Source organism: Cuculus canorus, chromosome 18 (assembly GCF_017976375.1).
Source record: "Cuculus canorus isolate bCucCan1 chromosome 18, bCucCan1.pri, whole genome shotgun sequence".
NCBI classification, from domain to species: domain Eukaryota; kingdom Metazoa; phylum Chordata; class Aves; order Cuculiformes; family Cuculidae; genus Cuculus; species Cuculus canorus.
Window position 1 is genome coordinate 11,807,168 of NC_071418.1, and position 14,993 is coordinate 11,822,160.

General features: G+C 43.0%; 1 protein-coding gene across 1 annotated transcript in view; it reads right to left on the reverse strand.

Moving 5' to 3' along the window:
- The window catches only part of FASN (fatty acid synthase), a 42,746-nt gene that overhangs the window by 4,745 nt on the left and 23,008 nt on the right, over positions 1-14,993 (reverse strand). Inside the window, exons 20-39 of the mRNA XM_009558982.2 lie at positions 14,725-14,904; positions 14,304-14,507; positions 12,779-13,089; positions 12,257-12,643; positions 10,160-10,324; positions 9,844-9,962; positions 9,579-9,733; positions 9,067-9,270; positions 7,956-8,106; positions 7,301-7,479; positions 6,635-6,754; positions 6,365-6,487; positions 5,514-5,737; positions 4,823-5,024; positions 3,614-3,765; positions 3,037-3,128; positions 2,736-2,887; positions 2,229-2,471; positions 1,141-1,329; positions 420-647 (exon numbers count right to left, since the gene is read on the reverse strand). Coding sequence (XP_009557277.2) covers positions 420-647; positions 1,141-1,329; positions 2,229-2,471; positions 2,736-2,887; positions 3,037-3,128; positions 3,614-3,765; positions 4,823-5,024; positions 5,514-5,737; positions 6,365-6,487; positions 6,635-6,754; positions 7,301-7,479; positions 7,956-8,106; positions 9,067-9,270; positions 9,579-9,733; positions 9,844-9,962; positions 10,160-10,324; positions 12,257-12,643; positions 12,779-13,089; positions 14,304-14,507; positions 14,725-14,904 — 3,780 coding nt within the window. The remainder of the gene's footprint in view (positions 1-419; positions 648-1,140; positions 1,330-2,228; positions 2,472-2,735; positions 2,888-3,036; positions 3,129-3,613; positions 3,766-4,822; positions 5,025-5,513; positions 5,738-6,364; positions 6,488-6,634; positions 6,755-7,300; positions 7,480-7,955; positions 8,107-9,066; positions 9,271-9,578; positions 9,734-9,843; positions 9,963-10,159; positions 10,325-12,256; positions 12,644-12,778; positions 13,090-14,303; positions 14,508-14,724; positions 14,905-14,993) is intronic.

Sequence of the window (14,993 nt, forward strand, 5' to 3'; positions counted from 1 at the left end):
TTCTTGGGCAGCCTGATCTAGTGGGACACGTCTCTGCCCATTGCATGGGGGTTGGAACTAGATGATCTTTCAGGTCCCTTCCAACCCAAACTATTCTGTGATTCTAAATTATGGTTAGCAAGGAATAGTAATGTTCCTGCTTTCCAAAGACAGCAAGAACAGCACTTTCTCCTGCATGCCTATGTGCTGGCAGGAACTCAGTAGAACATCCAACTGTTCCATTTCCCCATACACAAGCTCTTCAGTCTAACCTAGTACTTCTCTTGTTTCTTGGGGATGTTTGACACTATCCTATGCACACTATAGCATTACGACTTGATCCTTCCAGTCTAAGTGTCTAGAGAGCTTTGTTTCTCTATACGGCAACTAAAATTAAGAATGATGTTTGTAGAATTCAAGATGAAGAAGAACTGAGATACCTTTTGTGCACTGGAACCCATAGCAGGGTATATGAAGTCTGGAGGCGAGAGTGTGGAAAAACGTAATGGATCCTTCAATGGGGTGAATAAGGAAGAGAGGCCGTTCTGTGCTCTGAACATCGTTGAGACGGGTGATCGTTGGCCCTTCTGGGTTCACCAACAAGTTGTTCAAATTTAGTTTTGGAAGTTCAGGAAAACCAGCCTTCATCATTTGGGATGGCTTCATTTCTTTCATGGGAAGAACACCAGACAAACACAATTGGATTCAGGAACAGTCTTGGCCACGCACCCACAGTCCTAAAGGAGAATCTCAGGGTTGCTCTGCATTAGCCTACTGGCTCACTAAATCCTTAGGGCATGGACACAGGGATATTCCTATTGGCAGTTGCTCTGCAGCAACTGCATATGCTTTTAGCTTACAGTAAGCATGACATTGCATTGTTTATTCCTCAGACAGGTAAAAGGTCTCAAATTACATCCTGCATGCAGCTGCATAAGCAAACTCATGCCGGCAGATACTAGCCAGATACACCACCGCTCCCAGAACTGATGGGCCTGACCCAGTGGTCAATGTGCTTCAGCGACATGTCTGTCACTTAAAAGCCCTTCAGCTATAACCTTATTTCATGGTTTGATAGAGGCTGTGATTGAAAGCAATGGATTGGGAGCTTAATTGTTTGGACTCAGGTGACTGGTAGCAACCCTGATGCAGACACCATACCTTCAGTTCTTCCAGACATGGAGGAAAGTTCGCGCAGTTTGTTGATTGTAAGGAGTCGAATTTCCCTCATGTTCATAATGATATCATAGTCTCTCTCCAGTGTCTGGCGCACCTCTACACCCATCAAGGAATCCAGGCCCAAGTCTGCCAATGAAGTATCAGGATTCAGGGTACTCATATCACGGATACCTGAAAATAAAAATAGCACGTTAGCAGAAGGCTAATTTATTTTCAGCTCTAGGCCTCCCTAGCAGTCTTCTCAGCTTCCTTCTCTCTCCTAAAACCTGAATAAACTGTTGCCTCAGAGAATTATGTTCCAGTATCACCTAATGCTTTCACAAGTCACCTCTCCTACAATCCGCATCTGGTCAGGTGGCATCTAAAGTTTAGAGCACACATTAAATGTGCACAGCTTTCTGACAGGGGATACATCAGCCCCAGCTAAACAGCTGTGAACATTGTCCCTTCAGCTCTAGACTAAGTTAAGAACACTCAGACAGAGGAATTTCACATACTGGAGGCCGTAACCAAAAACTGCAGTCCTAGACATAGTACAACTATTCCTCAGCTAGAACATGAGATGAAATAGTTATCAGTGTCAATGATGGTTGACTGCAGCACTTGAACACCAGACGAATCATCTCCTCCTTTAATGTCATAGACTTCACCATCTCTTCCCCTTCACGTTTTCAGTTTATGTCTCTACCCATTCCTTACCTGCAGAAGGCTTCTCATAACATTTGCATCTACAGCTCCTCCTCCTCTCCTCTACCTTGTGTTGCCCCATGTTGCCATTCTTCCCAAAATAAGGCTTCTTACTAGCTTCTTTTGTTGTCTTTGCACACTCTCTCCTTCCCAACTAACCCTACAGCTGGTACAATTTCCCAGACACTTCCCTACAACTTTGAAAAGCCACATCTGTTCCCTCAGGACAGATTTGCTGTCAGTTACAGCACACAGTTCCTAAGTACTACTCAGGTGAATGTCTTAAATTTATCACTACCTCTTTCGGTAGTAAACAAAGCATCAGTTGACACTTCTGTTTGCAAAAGAGACAACTGAAGTAGGACATAGTAGAGAGCACATACCCAGAATGTTACCAACAGCTTCTACAAGATCACGCTGACTGCCTCCATCACTTTTCACAGAGACCTTCTCTGCCAGGACAAAACTGGACATGACAGGATGAGGTTGATGCAGGAAGACATCAAGCACCTCCAGGCATGAGCTGATTGGCTGAGGAACGGTTCCCCCAACCACAACGTCTTTGTTTCCAATTGTCTTCACAAGGACACCCACATCACCAATGGCTCCCCATTGGATTGCCAGTCCTGGAGGAGAAATCAGAAGAAAGAACACACTAGGCAACTAACTAAAGCACATGGCAGCAACCAAAAGAAGTTCAAAGCAGCTAGGCGAAGGCCTGGGCTTCCTTTGTACTGCTAGTTCAGTGTTCATCCACACATGAAAGATTTAGGGTAACAGCTAAGAGAGGAAACAGCCTTTAACATTCGTTATGGTTTCTGGTGAGCTGGTTCTCCTCTGGATGTTTGCTGGGATGGATTATTCTGTGCAATGGAGTAAAGTTATCTTACCTGGGAGTCCATCATGTTGTCGCTGCTCACAGATACGCTCCATGGTAGAATTGGCAAAGCCATAATTACTCTGCCCAGCATTTCCTCTTCCACAGCTTACAGAGGAGAACACAACAAAATAGTCCAGGTCTGGACACTTTTTACGAGACACCCTAGAAGGAGAGCAGCAGAGAGAAAACCCATCAGACAAACCTGCTGAGCGTGTGTTACCACGGCAGGCCAGTGCCAGGCTAAAAGAACTAAATTTGATCATGTCTGTGACCATAAAAGCAGTTCGTTTGTCCCTTCTACAGACACTTACTGATCCAAATGAAGAGTGCCTGAGTACTTCGGCTTGTTTACCTCCAAGTACAATTCTGGGGTCTGGTTTTCAATCATGCTGTCTCTAAGGACCTATAGGGGAGGTGAGAGAGCAGAAAAAGGCGCTGTTTCAGTAACTCCAGTTCCTCCATTTACATTCACCATGTGGTTTGAGATATGAGAAGACACCACTAAACAATGCATTTTTGTAACTTCACAGTACAGACATATCTTGAATGTCTTGAATTATGACAAGTACTGTGGCTTTTGACAAGTCTGCTTTGTCAGTACATCACCACAGCCTTCAGCTTGCAAGTCCTGTATGGGATTTTTCTTGTCCCTGAGAATCTTGGACAACATTCATCCTGTCTTGGAGCTGAGCTTGCTGGCCAAACACTGTTGCTTCCCAAGTGAAGGAATCAGATCCATAGGACTTTAATCAGGTAAGGCCAGAGCAAAGTGTCTTTTGAAACACAGAGAACCAATGTAAAACCATAAGAACCCTGACTGTCTTCAGTAAAAAAAGCCACTTGAATGGCTGCTGTCTCTTACAAGTCCTAAGGATTTTTGTCACTTACCACAGCCAAATTAAAGATGCCTCCAATCGGGCCAAGCCGCAACGCTTCTTCTATCAATTGCTGTGCTCCTTCTAGTGTTGCAGCATCTCTGGTAGATATCAACACTTGGACTCCCAGCGCCTTCCACTCTTCAACACGTTTAGCCTGGTAGCCTACAAAAAAGGTGAACAGTGCCTGATGAAGCATTCAAACCATAAGGCTTTGGTTAACTTGCTCTTTAAAAGCTTTTCTGACTAGACAGGAACTGAATAGCTACATAATTCTGGATTCAGCTACAAGAGAAAAATTGGTCAAAACTTGAATAGTAGATAGAAATCACTTGAGTTTCAGAAATATCCTAAATAGATCAAAATAGAGAAAAGAGTCAGGAGAATGTAAAGTGGGGGAGGGTAGAAAAAGTACAACAGTGAAGTGAAATTAATAAGAATTTGGGTAGAGACAGGAAAGAATAGCTAGATTAGAGCAAGGCAACAGATTGTAGTAGCATAATCAGAACTTGAGAAGCAGAAGTGTTTGATCTGTGTGTTTATACAAGTGGTGTAATTGTGAACTTGCCAACAGAAAGGAGTCTGTAGAAGAAAGAAGTTCTGTTATGACCAAATATGTATGAGGAAACACTGAAGACTACCATGGATAAGAAACCTCAATGGCGCAGTAGTAATCAAACTAATGACTTAAAACTGAGTAAAAATGCTTACTGATGTTATCAGACAGGAGGGCACATCACTATAGTTGAGCTGAGCTACCTGAAGGAGGAAGAGCAAGCATCCACACATCTACCCTGAGGGACAGAGTACCTTTACCAAGGCGTTTATAGGCCTTTCCTTGTGTTATGCATTCTGACATGCTAACAGTCACTGGACAAGTCACTGGGGTAGCTGGATACAGACTTTGTCGAAGGGGTAAAGGTAAAAGTAAGGCTGCAGAAAAAATCCTGAATAAGGCAGAAAGTGGGTTGATAGACTTAGGAAGCATACAAAGAGGAAGGAAGTAGTTGGAAAAGAGGTTCCAAAGTTCAAAGATATTTCCTCCTTTAGAATACAAGGAACAAGAGCTTGTTTGAAGTGAGAGAATATATACCCAAGAGGAAAGAAAAGACTTCAAGACATTATTATTTGCCAACAGGACAGTTAGAAATGGAGAGAAACTACACATTGAGCTCTGTTGAAAGGCAGTCACATTCCCTGTTCCTTTACAGTTTTTGCTTACCTGTTCGTATGCCAGAACGAGATGTCAGTACAAGCTTCTGTGCTCCTCTCTCAACTAGCCACTGTGCCAGCTCAAGCCCAAATCCTCCTAGGCCCCCTACGAGGACGTAAGACTTGGTAGGAGGACAGGCAGTTCGGGAGATGGCAGAGATTCTAACCGGTTCAGATCTTCTCAAAGGATATTCCTTTTCTTCTTCTTGGACCTTTGCCCCCATGAAAACAAAAAAAGTAGTTAAGTTTGGATACAGAATGCATTTCTTATCTTCCTTTGTCAAGCTCCTGCCATTCACAATAGGTCTCCCTCCAACCCTGACGGAGTAGCAGTATTAAACGCCAGCTGGCCGCAAAGTCTTGCAGCTTTTTCATTTTTAAATCGGAAACCGAAGTGCTGAGGTACTCGCAGGCTGAACCCTGTCCTCACCTCTGCCATCAGCGTGGTTCCAAAGAATGTTTATCAATATGGTGATAGGCACTTTATATATAAATATAAATATAAAAACCATACAGTGGGAATGAACCTTATAGAAACAGCAACAGACTTGGCAGTTACACACACTACAATGTCAGTAGTAAAAACAATAACCCTGTGCTGTCCTAGATAGACAATTTCAACTTTAACTGGATCAAAATATCCAATAAAGTCACCTACAGCAAATGATAGATGCAGAGATTCAAAGTCATCATCTCATTACCTTGATCATAACTTTGCCAATATGTTTTCCTTGTGCCATGAACCTGAAGGCAGCTTCTACCTCTTCTTTGTTGAAGACTGTACTTCTCAGAGGCTTTACCACACCATCTTTTATGCCTTTCATCAACAATTCTGACACTATGTTCCAGTCTTGGTTTCCATCCTCAAAGAGTGCATCTAGCAGGATTCCATGGAACGCCACATTCTTGAGGAAGAGCGCCATTCCTAGAAAAAGCAGCTTGGTTATCAGCCGATGCCGCCCACATTTCAAAACAGAGTCTATTTTCTGCTTCAGAAACATTTCTTGTCAGTCAGGAGTGTAAGACTGAGGGGTAAAGCTGTCACTAGTCACTAGAATTCTGCATTTTGCAAACTCATTCTTGCACATGCTTTCTAAATGACTTTTAAATGAGGTTGCTCTCTAACAAGATCAATGTAACAGAAACTCCGCTCACAAAAATTGTGTGTCAAGAGGACAAGCTATAACATGGTCAGTCAAGTAGTATAAAGGACAGTTTGTGTCTAGCAACAGCTGAGTAGCAGTTACATAGAAGCTAGAATCCCATGTGCATCCTGCCAATCTCCACAGGAAACTCTTCCTCATAGGAAGCTTTCCATGCTGCTAGGGTCTTCTGAAATCTAATTAGAATAAGAAAGATGACTGTCAACACTTGCTGCATGCAATTATTCTACAACAGGTGAACATTCTTGCCACTTTTCACTAACACATCAGATTAAAACATTTATTTTCTTGTGCAAGAGAAAACAGGCTAATCTTGTCCCTGTGCCACAAAAAAATGAGAGGTGCTTGGTTAAACCTAGTGAGATGTATTTCTTGATGTCCCAACTTACCAAGCTGACTGTTGTTAGACAGATCAAATTTGCCTATTTCCAAGAAGCGCCCATGTTGAGCAAGACAGCGCAAACTGGCTTGGAGCTTCTCTTCTGCCAAGGAATTTAACACGAGGTTGACACCTGCAATGAAAGGAGAAGCAACTATTTAATAAACTCAACTCTGCTGAGAGCCTAACACTGTTTTCTAGTGACTCTTCTTGTCTTTAGGAAATGCAGCCACAATGCGGCATACCTGACAAAGGAAGGAAAAGTATTCCTTGACCTTACCTTTTCCTTTGGTAACTCGCATTATGTGCTGCTCAAAGCTAGTGTTTCGGGAGCTGGCGAAGCTATTAGCATCCAGCTGTGGGAATCTTGCTTGGAGATACTCGCGTTTCTCAGTGGAGCCTGAATGTAGAAGACAGGTTGAGTGACACCAGTACTCTCACATTAAGTTTTTTTATGATCAAACAGCCCATTTTCATCCACACATCTTTTCCCCAAGGATACAAAGACTGAACCACCATGGAACACTTGCCTTGAAGCTCTCAGGCTTTTAAAGTGTCAAACCTTAGGACAAAGGCTGTCCAGTTGTTACTGCTCAGTTAAGAGATAGAGCAAGAACCAGAAATGGACCAAGCCTTACAATGGGTACACGTTCTTTGGTCACATCACTGAATTTAAAATGAAGTGTACGGAGGTAGATAAATTTGTCTGTGCTGTGGAATTTTGAAGCACATAGTCAGTAGCTGTGTTTACCAGGTATCCTGTTCTCAGTCTAGAAACTAGATCAACATTACGGGTGACTATATTGGGGGAAGAGTACATAAGTGAATACATGTTTTTATACATAAACACGTGTGCACACACGTTTCTTCTGTTTTTTTAAAAATATATATATAAAAAATACATATTTTTTTTAACCTTGCCATAAGATGGACCCTCAGTACTCACCCACAGTAGCAAAGACGCGGCAGCCCATGCTCAGGGCAATGGCAATGGCTGCTTGGCCCACACCACCTGAGCCAGAGTGAATGAGGACACTCTCACCCTTCTTCATACCACCTCGAACCACCAAAGCATAGTAAGCAGTGGCATAAACCACAGGCACAGAAGCTGCTTCTTCCAGAGTCCTAAGGAAGAAAGTGAAAGAGAGATCTTTAGCTTTGGAACAGACTACCCGATTCTTCTGGTGAAATTTGCTTTTCTGCATGGAAAGGTTAAATTGCTGGGATAGATCAAAAGGTATAAATGGTTCTCCATCACATAGCAGACTATCACCGCTGCAGAGCACAGCCGAGTTTCACCTTCTGCAAGAGTATTTTAATAACTAGCCAGTAACACAACCAACACCAAAATCCCACTGCACACTCAAAGACATTGAGCTAAGAGCCCAAAGAAAGAGTCAAACCCCCTGTAAAGAGCCACCGTCAAAAAACAGAACTCAAGCTTCTGCAGTGAATCTAAATCAAACCCTACAGCTGCTCAGAAGACTATAGCTCTGTTATTTCCCATTATGTGATCCTCTGGTCTCATCAGGCCTGTCAGGTGCAGGTAGGAAGGCAAATCTTAACCACATACACAAACAAGAAAACAGAAGTTGACCTACCAGTTTTTAGGCACCTCCCACAGAAACTTCTTATCGCAGTCTACCACTGTAGCCAGCCCCTTCGCTGGCAGCAACCCCATCACTCTTCTTCCAGACATGTCCCGTCCTGAGAACTCCATGCCCAGCATACACTGCTGCAAAGCCCAGTTACCTGAAAGAACACAGACATCTTAAAATGAAATTACTCTTCCAAAATCCACAGTCAAGCACAGACTAAGGAGTTGCCAAAAGTTGGAACCCCAGAGACAGATATCTGCTGTGATTTGTCTACTATTTACACATTTTGTAAGTCACCATAGTTGATTTTTCACTCTTAACAATAAGGAGAGTAGCAGAAAAGGACTTGGTCTCATTAAGTCTTACACTTTAGCCTTGATGGTATTGCCTTAGTTTTCAGTTTTCAGAAATGTAACGGAAACACCGCGTTTCAGAAACAATTTCGTTCCTCTCTTAAAAAGAATGATATATGAACTACAAAGGATGACCAATGAACTGCAAAGGATGACCACAGCAAAACCAGCTCTACCGCAAAACCTTAAATTTTTGCAAACACCCACTTCAAGCAGACACTAATCTCAGCACTGAAGGGAAGCCCAGCCCTAATCAAGTCACCTCTAATGATCTCCAAATGCAGTTTTTACACTTTCTGCCCCTCTTCCTTTCAACAGAGCTTTAAAACCACACAGACATTACATCAACTCTTAACTTCCTATGGGACAAGATACCTCCATTTTGTAGACAGAAGATAACTTCACCTTGTTTTTTCTCCTGTAAAAGCACAGCATGTCCAGTAGTACGGCAGCACGAAACTTCCTACATTCTCAGCTTGGTATGTTCCTTGCCCATCTCTGGAACCTCTATAAAGTTCTTTCACCTCACACCTGATATCGACGGGCCTACTCATGTTTCCTCAGAGGTTTATTATTCTGCCACATGAAAATATGGGATTGCAACTACAAGACCACCTTCCTTTTCAGAAGTATGTTTTCATGCTAAACAAAATCTGATATACACTTCAGCCAGTGCATAGCTAACGTTCAGGAGATTATGTGAACAGATTCCAGAGCGGTAATACATAAACACACTTTCTTCTAGTGCAATTTTAACTCACCAGGGATAGCATCTGGAGGGAGCTTTCCTGTGGCCAGCATAATGTCCCGGAAGTTGAGAGATGAGTAATAAACTTTGCAGAGTTGAACATCGGGATTAGTTCTTTGGAAGTGACGAAGTGGGGAGGCAATCCATCGAAGAGACGAGAGATCACCACGAGTCAATACATTTACATAGGCATATTCTGTCAGCTCCTGAGGTTGCGCTGAGGAAGGAACAATAACAATTTTATACACATTAAACAGAGCCACACACCTTTCAGAGCAAGTAAATTCCCTGTGTAATTGCTATCTCTTTCTCCACTTGCTCTCCAGAAATTCCTTTCTTACTCTGCAATTGTACCCATACATCAAATAGCTCATCCCTCCTCCTGGCACCAGACCACACTGCCATGCACTCTGAGCTGGAGCAGAATTCCAAACTATCCATTTAAAAAGAATTGCAGGAATAGCTATTCCAAGTCCATTCAGACTCAAGGCCCTGCATGTGATCCTCAGACCTCAAAGGAGTTACCTTGCTGCAATGGGAGATGCCTGAAGGAGCCCCACGTTCCATCACGATACACGTTCATCACCAAGTCCTTCTGAACAATATTCTGCATCTCTGGGCAAGAAGGACTTGTGGGCGGGACAACTGATGAAGGCTTCAAGTTGGAAACGAACAAACACCTAAAAGCCAGGAGTTGACATTTTGTTTTTTTCTCTGTAAGTCTCAAAAGAAGGTAGCTAACTCAAAAATATCTCATCTCCAGTTGTGACCCAAGGGCATGCTTACATACCTGATTCTGTGGCCTTCTGCTTCAAGGCGGAGGCAATTCACCATTCCCAAAATTCCCGAGATCCCACAACTGGTGGCAGTCAACCACACAGGCTGCTCTGATTGCTCAGCCAGGATCCCCTACAGGACAAACCCCAAACTGTTTTACTAGGAACCACAGAAAGGAAACGGCCCTCACACCCTTAAGACAGGGATGTATAACTTTTAGTTTAAGAAAAGTAACTGAACACACACGCTTCTTTTAACACTGCTAAATACCTCATTTAGAAAGCGTAATGATTTGGAAATTCAGATATCTAGGATACAGGAATTCTCACCTTTAAAGATTCAACCCACTTAAAATCATTCTCATCTACTGGCAGAAAAATGGGTGTTTTGGCAGGGGCTCGCCGGCGACACAGGAAAATAACAGAGCCAAAGAACGATTTCTTCATGGCAACCAGATTCAGTGAGGCACTGTTGAATAAGCTATCCCACTGTGCCTGTCAAACCAGGAAAAGCATCAGTTAACAGGAAAGTCAATTAAAAATACAAGTCACATCTATACTTCTTGTTGGGTTTCCTCAAAGACAGCTTCACCAAGAATAACAGGCACTGTCTACCTCTTTCATGCTTTTGCTTGAAATCTTGGCATCCGTTCTGTATTGCCTCAGTACAAACATATATTTAATTAACATAACAGTATTCTAGGGGAGAAGGAATAGTCTAGACATTAATAAAAGTTCCTCAGAAAGCAGTAGTACAAGTATCACGAAGCCCTGGTTGAGGAAATAGTTGTACCACACAGCGGTGACCGCGCTGTCAAATCCCATAAGGTATTTGAAAGTGTCAAGAATTTAATACCAGCAGTAAGGAAGATGTCCAGAGACAAAGAATGTACAGATCCCAACACAGAAAGCAACGGAAGTGGAAAGACTGAATTTAGACATTACCAGTCTATGTCACGTTAGCCCTTGTCTGCAACAGAGAAAGCAAAGCAGGACAAGAGGAAACATGAAAAACTAAGTCACCCAAACCCCTTGGCTGCAGGGGAGTGAGGGGAAGCAACGAACCACTAGCAGGGAGGAGGCACCTACACACTGAAGTTCAACTGAAACAACATCTCAGAAAAAGAACAGAACAAAAAATGCACATATGGCATAACCAGAAACACTGTGGCTCATCTATCTGAATGAAACAAAGGTGACCTCAGGCTCTTAGAAAAGCATCCATTTGCTTTTTGTGTACCAGGCAGAAAACAGCAGAAGGTTTTTACAGCATGATCCCTTACATCAAGGACTAGGGACAGCATCCCTATCCAGAAAACCTCAAGAACTATATATAAAGTCCTGCCTGTTCTCAGCTGTGTACTATAATTTTCTTTAGAGAAGGTACATTCAACTTGCATGTATCTTATCTAAGGGATTTGCTAATACCAGGCTACTGACGCTTACGATAGATCTAGGTTTTAATTTATCAGCTTCAGTAGCATCTCAGTCATCCTTCTATCTCCCTCTTCACAGAGTAAGATGCAAATCCAAAGAATTCAACCTTTCTCCATGAAACATCTTTGCAGAAAGTAAAGGGCTAGAATCCAGGCCATTGCAAAATTCAAAATCCAACACTCCAGGATTATAAACAAAAAAGTTAATTAGAAGTGCTACTGTTTCCTTATTCCAAACCAAGAGGTGAAAGGCTACAGCCAATCAAAGCAGGAAGAATCCATATATTCTGTAGAGGCAGTTTCCCACTACTGCTTTAGTCCATCAGCTGCCAAGAGAAAGTCATGCCCCAGTTCCCACCCTTATCCCTCACTCTCCTCTCTTGTGCCAGCATTGGCATTAGTTCATCTGTGTGTTAGACCAGTTTGCAGATTTAAAGCAGACATCTTGCCCCTATGGGCTTATTTTGCTGTATCCTGTTATAGAATCAGATAAAGTGGGAAGGAAAGAAAGGAAGGAAATAAAAATGCAAGAGAAAAGCCGCCTTCTCTGGGAGCACTTCTGTGCTAGAACTTAACTAGTTTGTAAAGTCTCACTCCTAGCAGTGATATCAAAAGGAAGAGAAATATTCTGATAATGAAGCATTTTAGCATCCTACAGTGACAAAGCCAACCCCCATCCAAAACCACAGCACATTATTTTAGCTATAAAGGAACTGTCCTGAATTAGTGTTTTCATACAGATTATGCAGATACACAAATTACAAGGAATAATTTTCAACGCATTAAGGCTTTCCTCACTGAGCTCACAGTTTTCTCTCCCAATCTAATATGTGGAAATTTGTAACTCTTCTGAGCAGGTGTTTATTAAATATTCCTGCAGAGGGCTTCAACAGAGAGCGACGTAAGCATTGGCTACTTCACATTCATCACAAGAGCACCCGCAAGCAGCAGACTCCAGACTATCCACCAAGAAAGTATTTGTGAGCCTTACCTCACTCAGGAACTGGTGTTTCTGCTGTAGATCTGGACTTGTAAGGAAGCTGACAAATTCTCCAACCGTTTCTCCTCTAAGAAGGGTGTGTATCAAAACAAACCCTTCTTCTTTCACTGCAGCCGCCAAATTAGAGAAGATTTCAGGGGTGTTCTCTGTAACACTTGAGCAGTTGTATACCACCAGGTCAGCATCAGTCAGGTTTCCAGCGGGAGGGCTAGACGGATCCCACTGGCTAAAGACAACTCCAGCATCTTGCAGCTCTGTTTCAGCAGCTGAAAGAGCTTCCAGGCTGCGGTCAGTGGCAATGTAGTCAGGTTGCAGCAGAGGCTGAGTAGTCAGAACGCTTTTGACACGAGAGAACAGTTGTCCGCTTCCTGCAAGAACCTGTGAGAAAAGGGAAAACCAAGTTGAAACATGAGTGATATCCGGAATTATAAATGAAACAATAGAAGCATGCAATCAGTTTACTGGAAGGCCTGGAAACGCTAGCTATGGTTCCATCCTGGGCTTCCAGCTAACCTCTATTATCTTCATCCTGCGACTGGATACATTCTCCACTGCCACATCCAGGCAAGTCTTCAACTCTGAAGAATCTAATAACCCATTGAGAAGAGGGTCATCCCGGAGGTGCATTTTCTCTCGGGTTACAATCTGTTGCAGCTCTGAATGGAGGTTTCCATTTGGTTCCAATTTGCGCATTTCAGCAAGGATATGCTGAAGGCCCTTCTGTACGGATAAAGGCTCTGCATCAGGGTCTGCAGTTTCCAGTCCAGGGATGACTAATTTGATGCCATGCACCACCACTTTATTCACTAAGTTCTGGATCAGATCTATGGAAGAGAAGGGGAAATGAAAGAAGAGTCAGATCTTCCACAGGTTTCTCTTTTCCTCCTTGTCCCATTTACTATAAAGGCTGATCAGCACCATAAATTACAGCATCTTCTATGATCAGCCTAGCCACAAAGACACAAATCACGTGAACGTACAGCATGCACACATATTGTGCACTAATTACAGCCCCTAAACACGTAAGTTTTGAGGCAAGACAATCTAAACCACTAAAATTACCTGTGGCAGGACCCTGACAGAGAGGGCAACTAACAGAAAACCTGCAACTGATGTAGAGAGCTGCGGAGGCAAGTTGTACATTTCCACAGCTACTAAAATGTTTTTTTTTTTGCTTTATAACCAGATGAGAAATCGAGATCAGAAACAGCATTACAAAAAATAAAATAAAAATCTCACTACAGCATACGTAGAAAAACTCCAGGGACAGTCTTTGGACACACAGGAAAAAAAGAAATCTTGAAAATCGATTACCAAATCAAAGGGTGAGCGTGAAGACACTTCGTCAATACAGAACAGCAAAACTGCTGTCTCAAGATACAGCAAAATTCATCACTAGAGTAAAAACCTTAAAAAACAGTAGTTTTTTTCCCTTCGATGAAAAGACACTTCAAGTGATAAGCTGGGTGGCTGCCACCGCATCCAAAGAGGTGAGTAACCAGGCCACTAGGTTCACAGTACGCTAAGCTGCTCCTGTTCTATTCTTGCCGCAAACAAACTTTTTCTTTGGCCTGCCTCACTTAACCACTTTCCCTCCACGGATACGCTCTTGCACCCACAACCAAATGGGAACAGTCACGTCAGTTCGCCCATCATGGTGGTTCACAGGGAATAATAAAACAAGGAAGCTAGAGACTTGGGAAATAGAATCTTCTGACAGTGTTTGAAGCAACTAGGCTGGATTCCTCCCTAAAGATGATGATTTGTGCCTTTCTACTTGCAGAGGCAGCTGTATCATCTGACACTACATGGACTGTTACAGAAGGGTAGAGGTCCTTCCCCACAGCTCTACTCCTACCCACATTTTAAAGATACCTTAGGTAGAAGCAGCTTCTAGTTGCTAGCAAGCATACAGACATAGGACTCCTGCTGAAGTCTTCTACAGAGACTAACACTTCATTTTGTTTGTTCTGAAGTATGTTGAACACCTTCTCTCAGACATTTCTGTCAGTGTGATAAAAAAACAGTCCCGCTCTACCTTTGCACTGCTTCAGGTAGTCATGAAGATGGACACTGGAAGACAAACAATTTTTCTCAGTATAGGGCACAAAGCAGAATTTTTCCAGTGTGGGAGGGATCCGTTCCTGTTGTCGTCGTGGTGCCACTGAAGCATGAAGACCACTGAACTGAACACCTCCTGCTCTAACGCTAGCAAGACAGCGGTCCGTAACAACATCAATAGCTGAAAGACAGGAAAAAAACCCGTAAGTTTGCGTCAAAATCAAGCATTTCATTGAAGGTGATCAGAGGTATTGTGCTATGTCAGGCTGTTAGAGCTGCAGAGCAGCCTGGAGACTAAAGAGGCCCCCCGAAGTCCATCCTCCTTCTTAACAAGAAGTCATATATTCACCCACAGAGCAGTCATTGTGACTAGCAAAAGCCCAAGCAAAAAACATTACCTTTGACATCATCCTTGTATTGGCACACCCGCTCCTGATGCAGCACTGGGTCAATAGACATTGTGCGAATCCTGGTGGGTAAGCGTAGACTGCGCCCTGATTCAACCAAGATTACAACGTGCAGCAGGGTGTCAAGGAAGGTCACCCAGTTCCCATTCCACAGAACTTTGCTTTTGGTACCTGCAAAAGAGGAAGAGGAAGCCTCACTGAGATTTTATTCTTCAGCAGATGCCAGAAGCTGCTGCTTATCCGACACAAAGTCTGCTGTA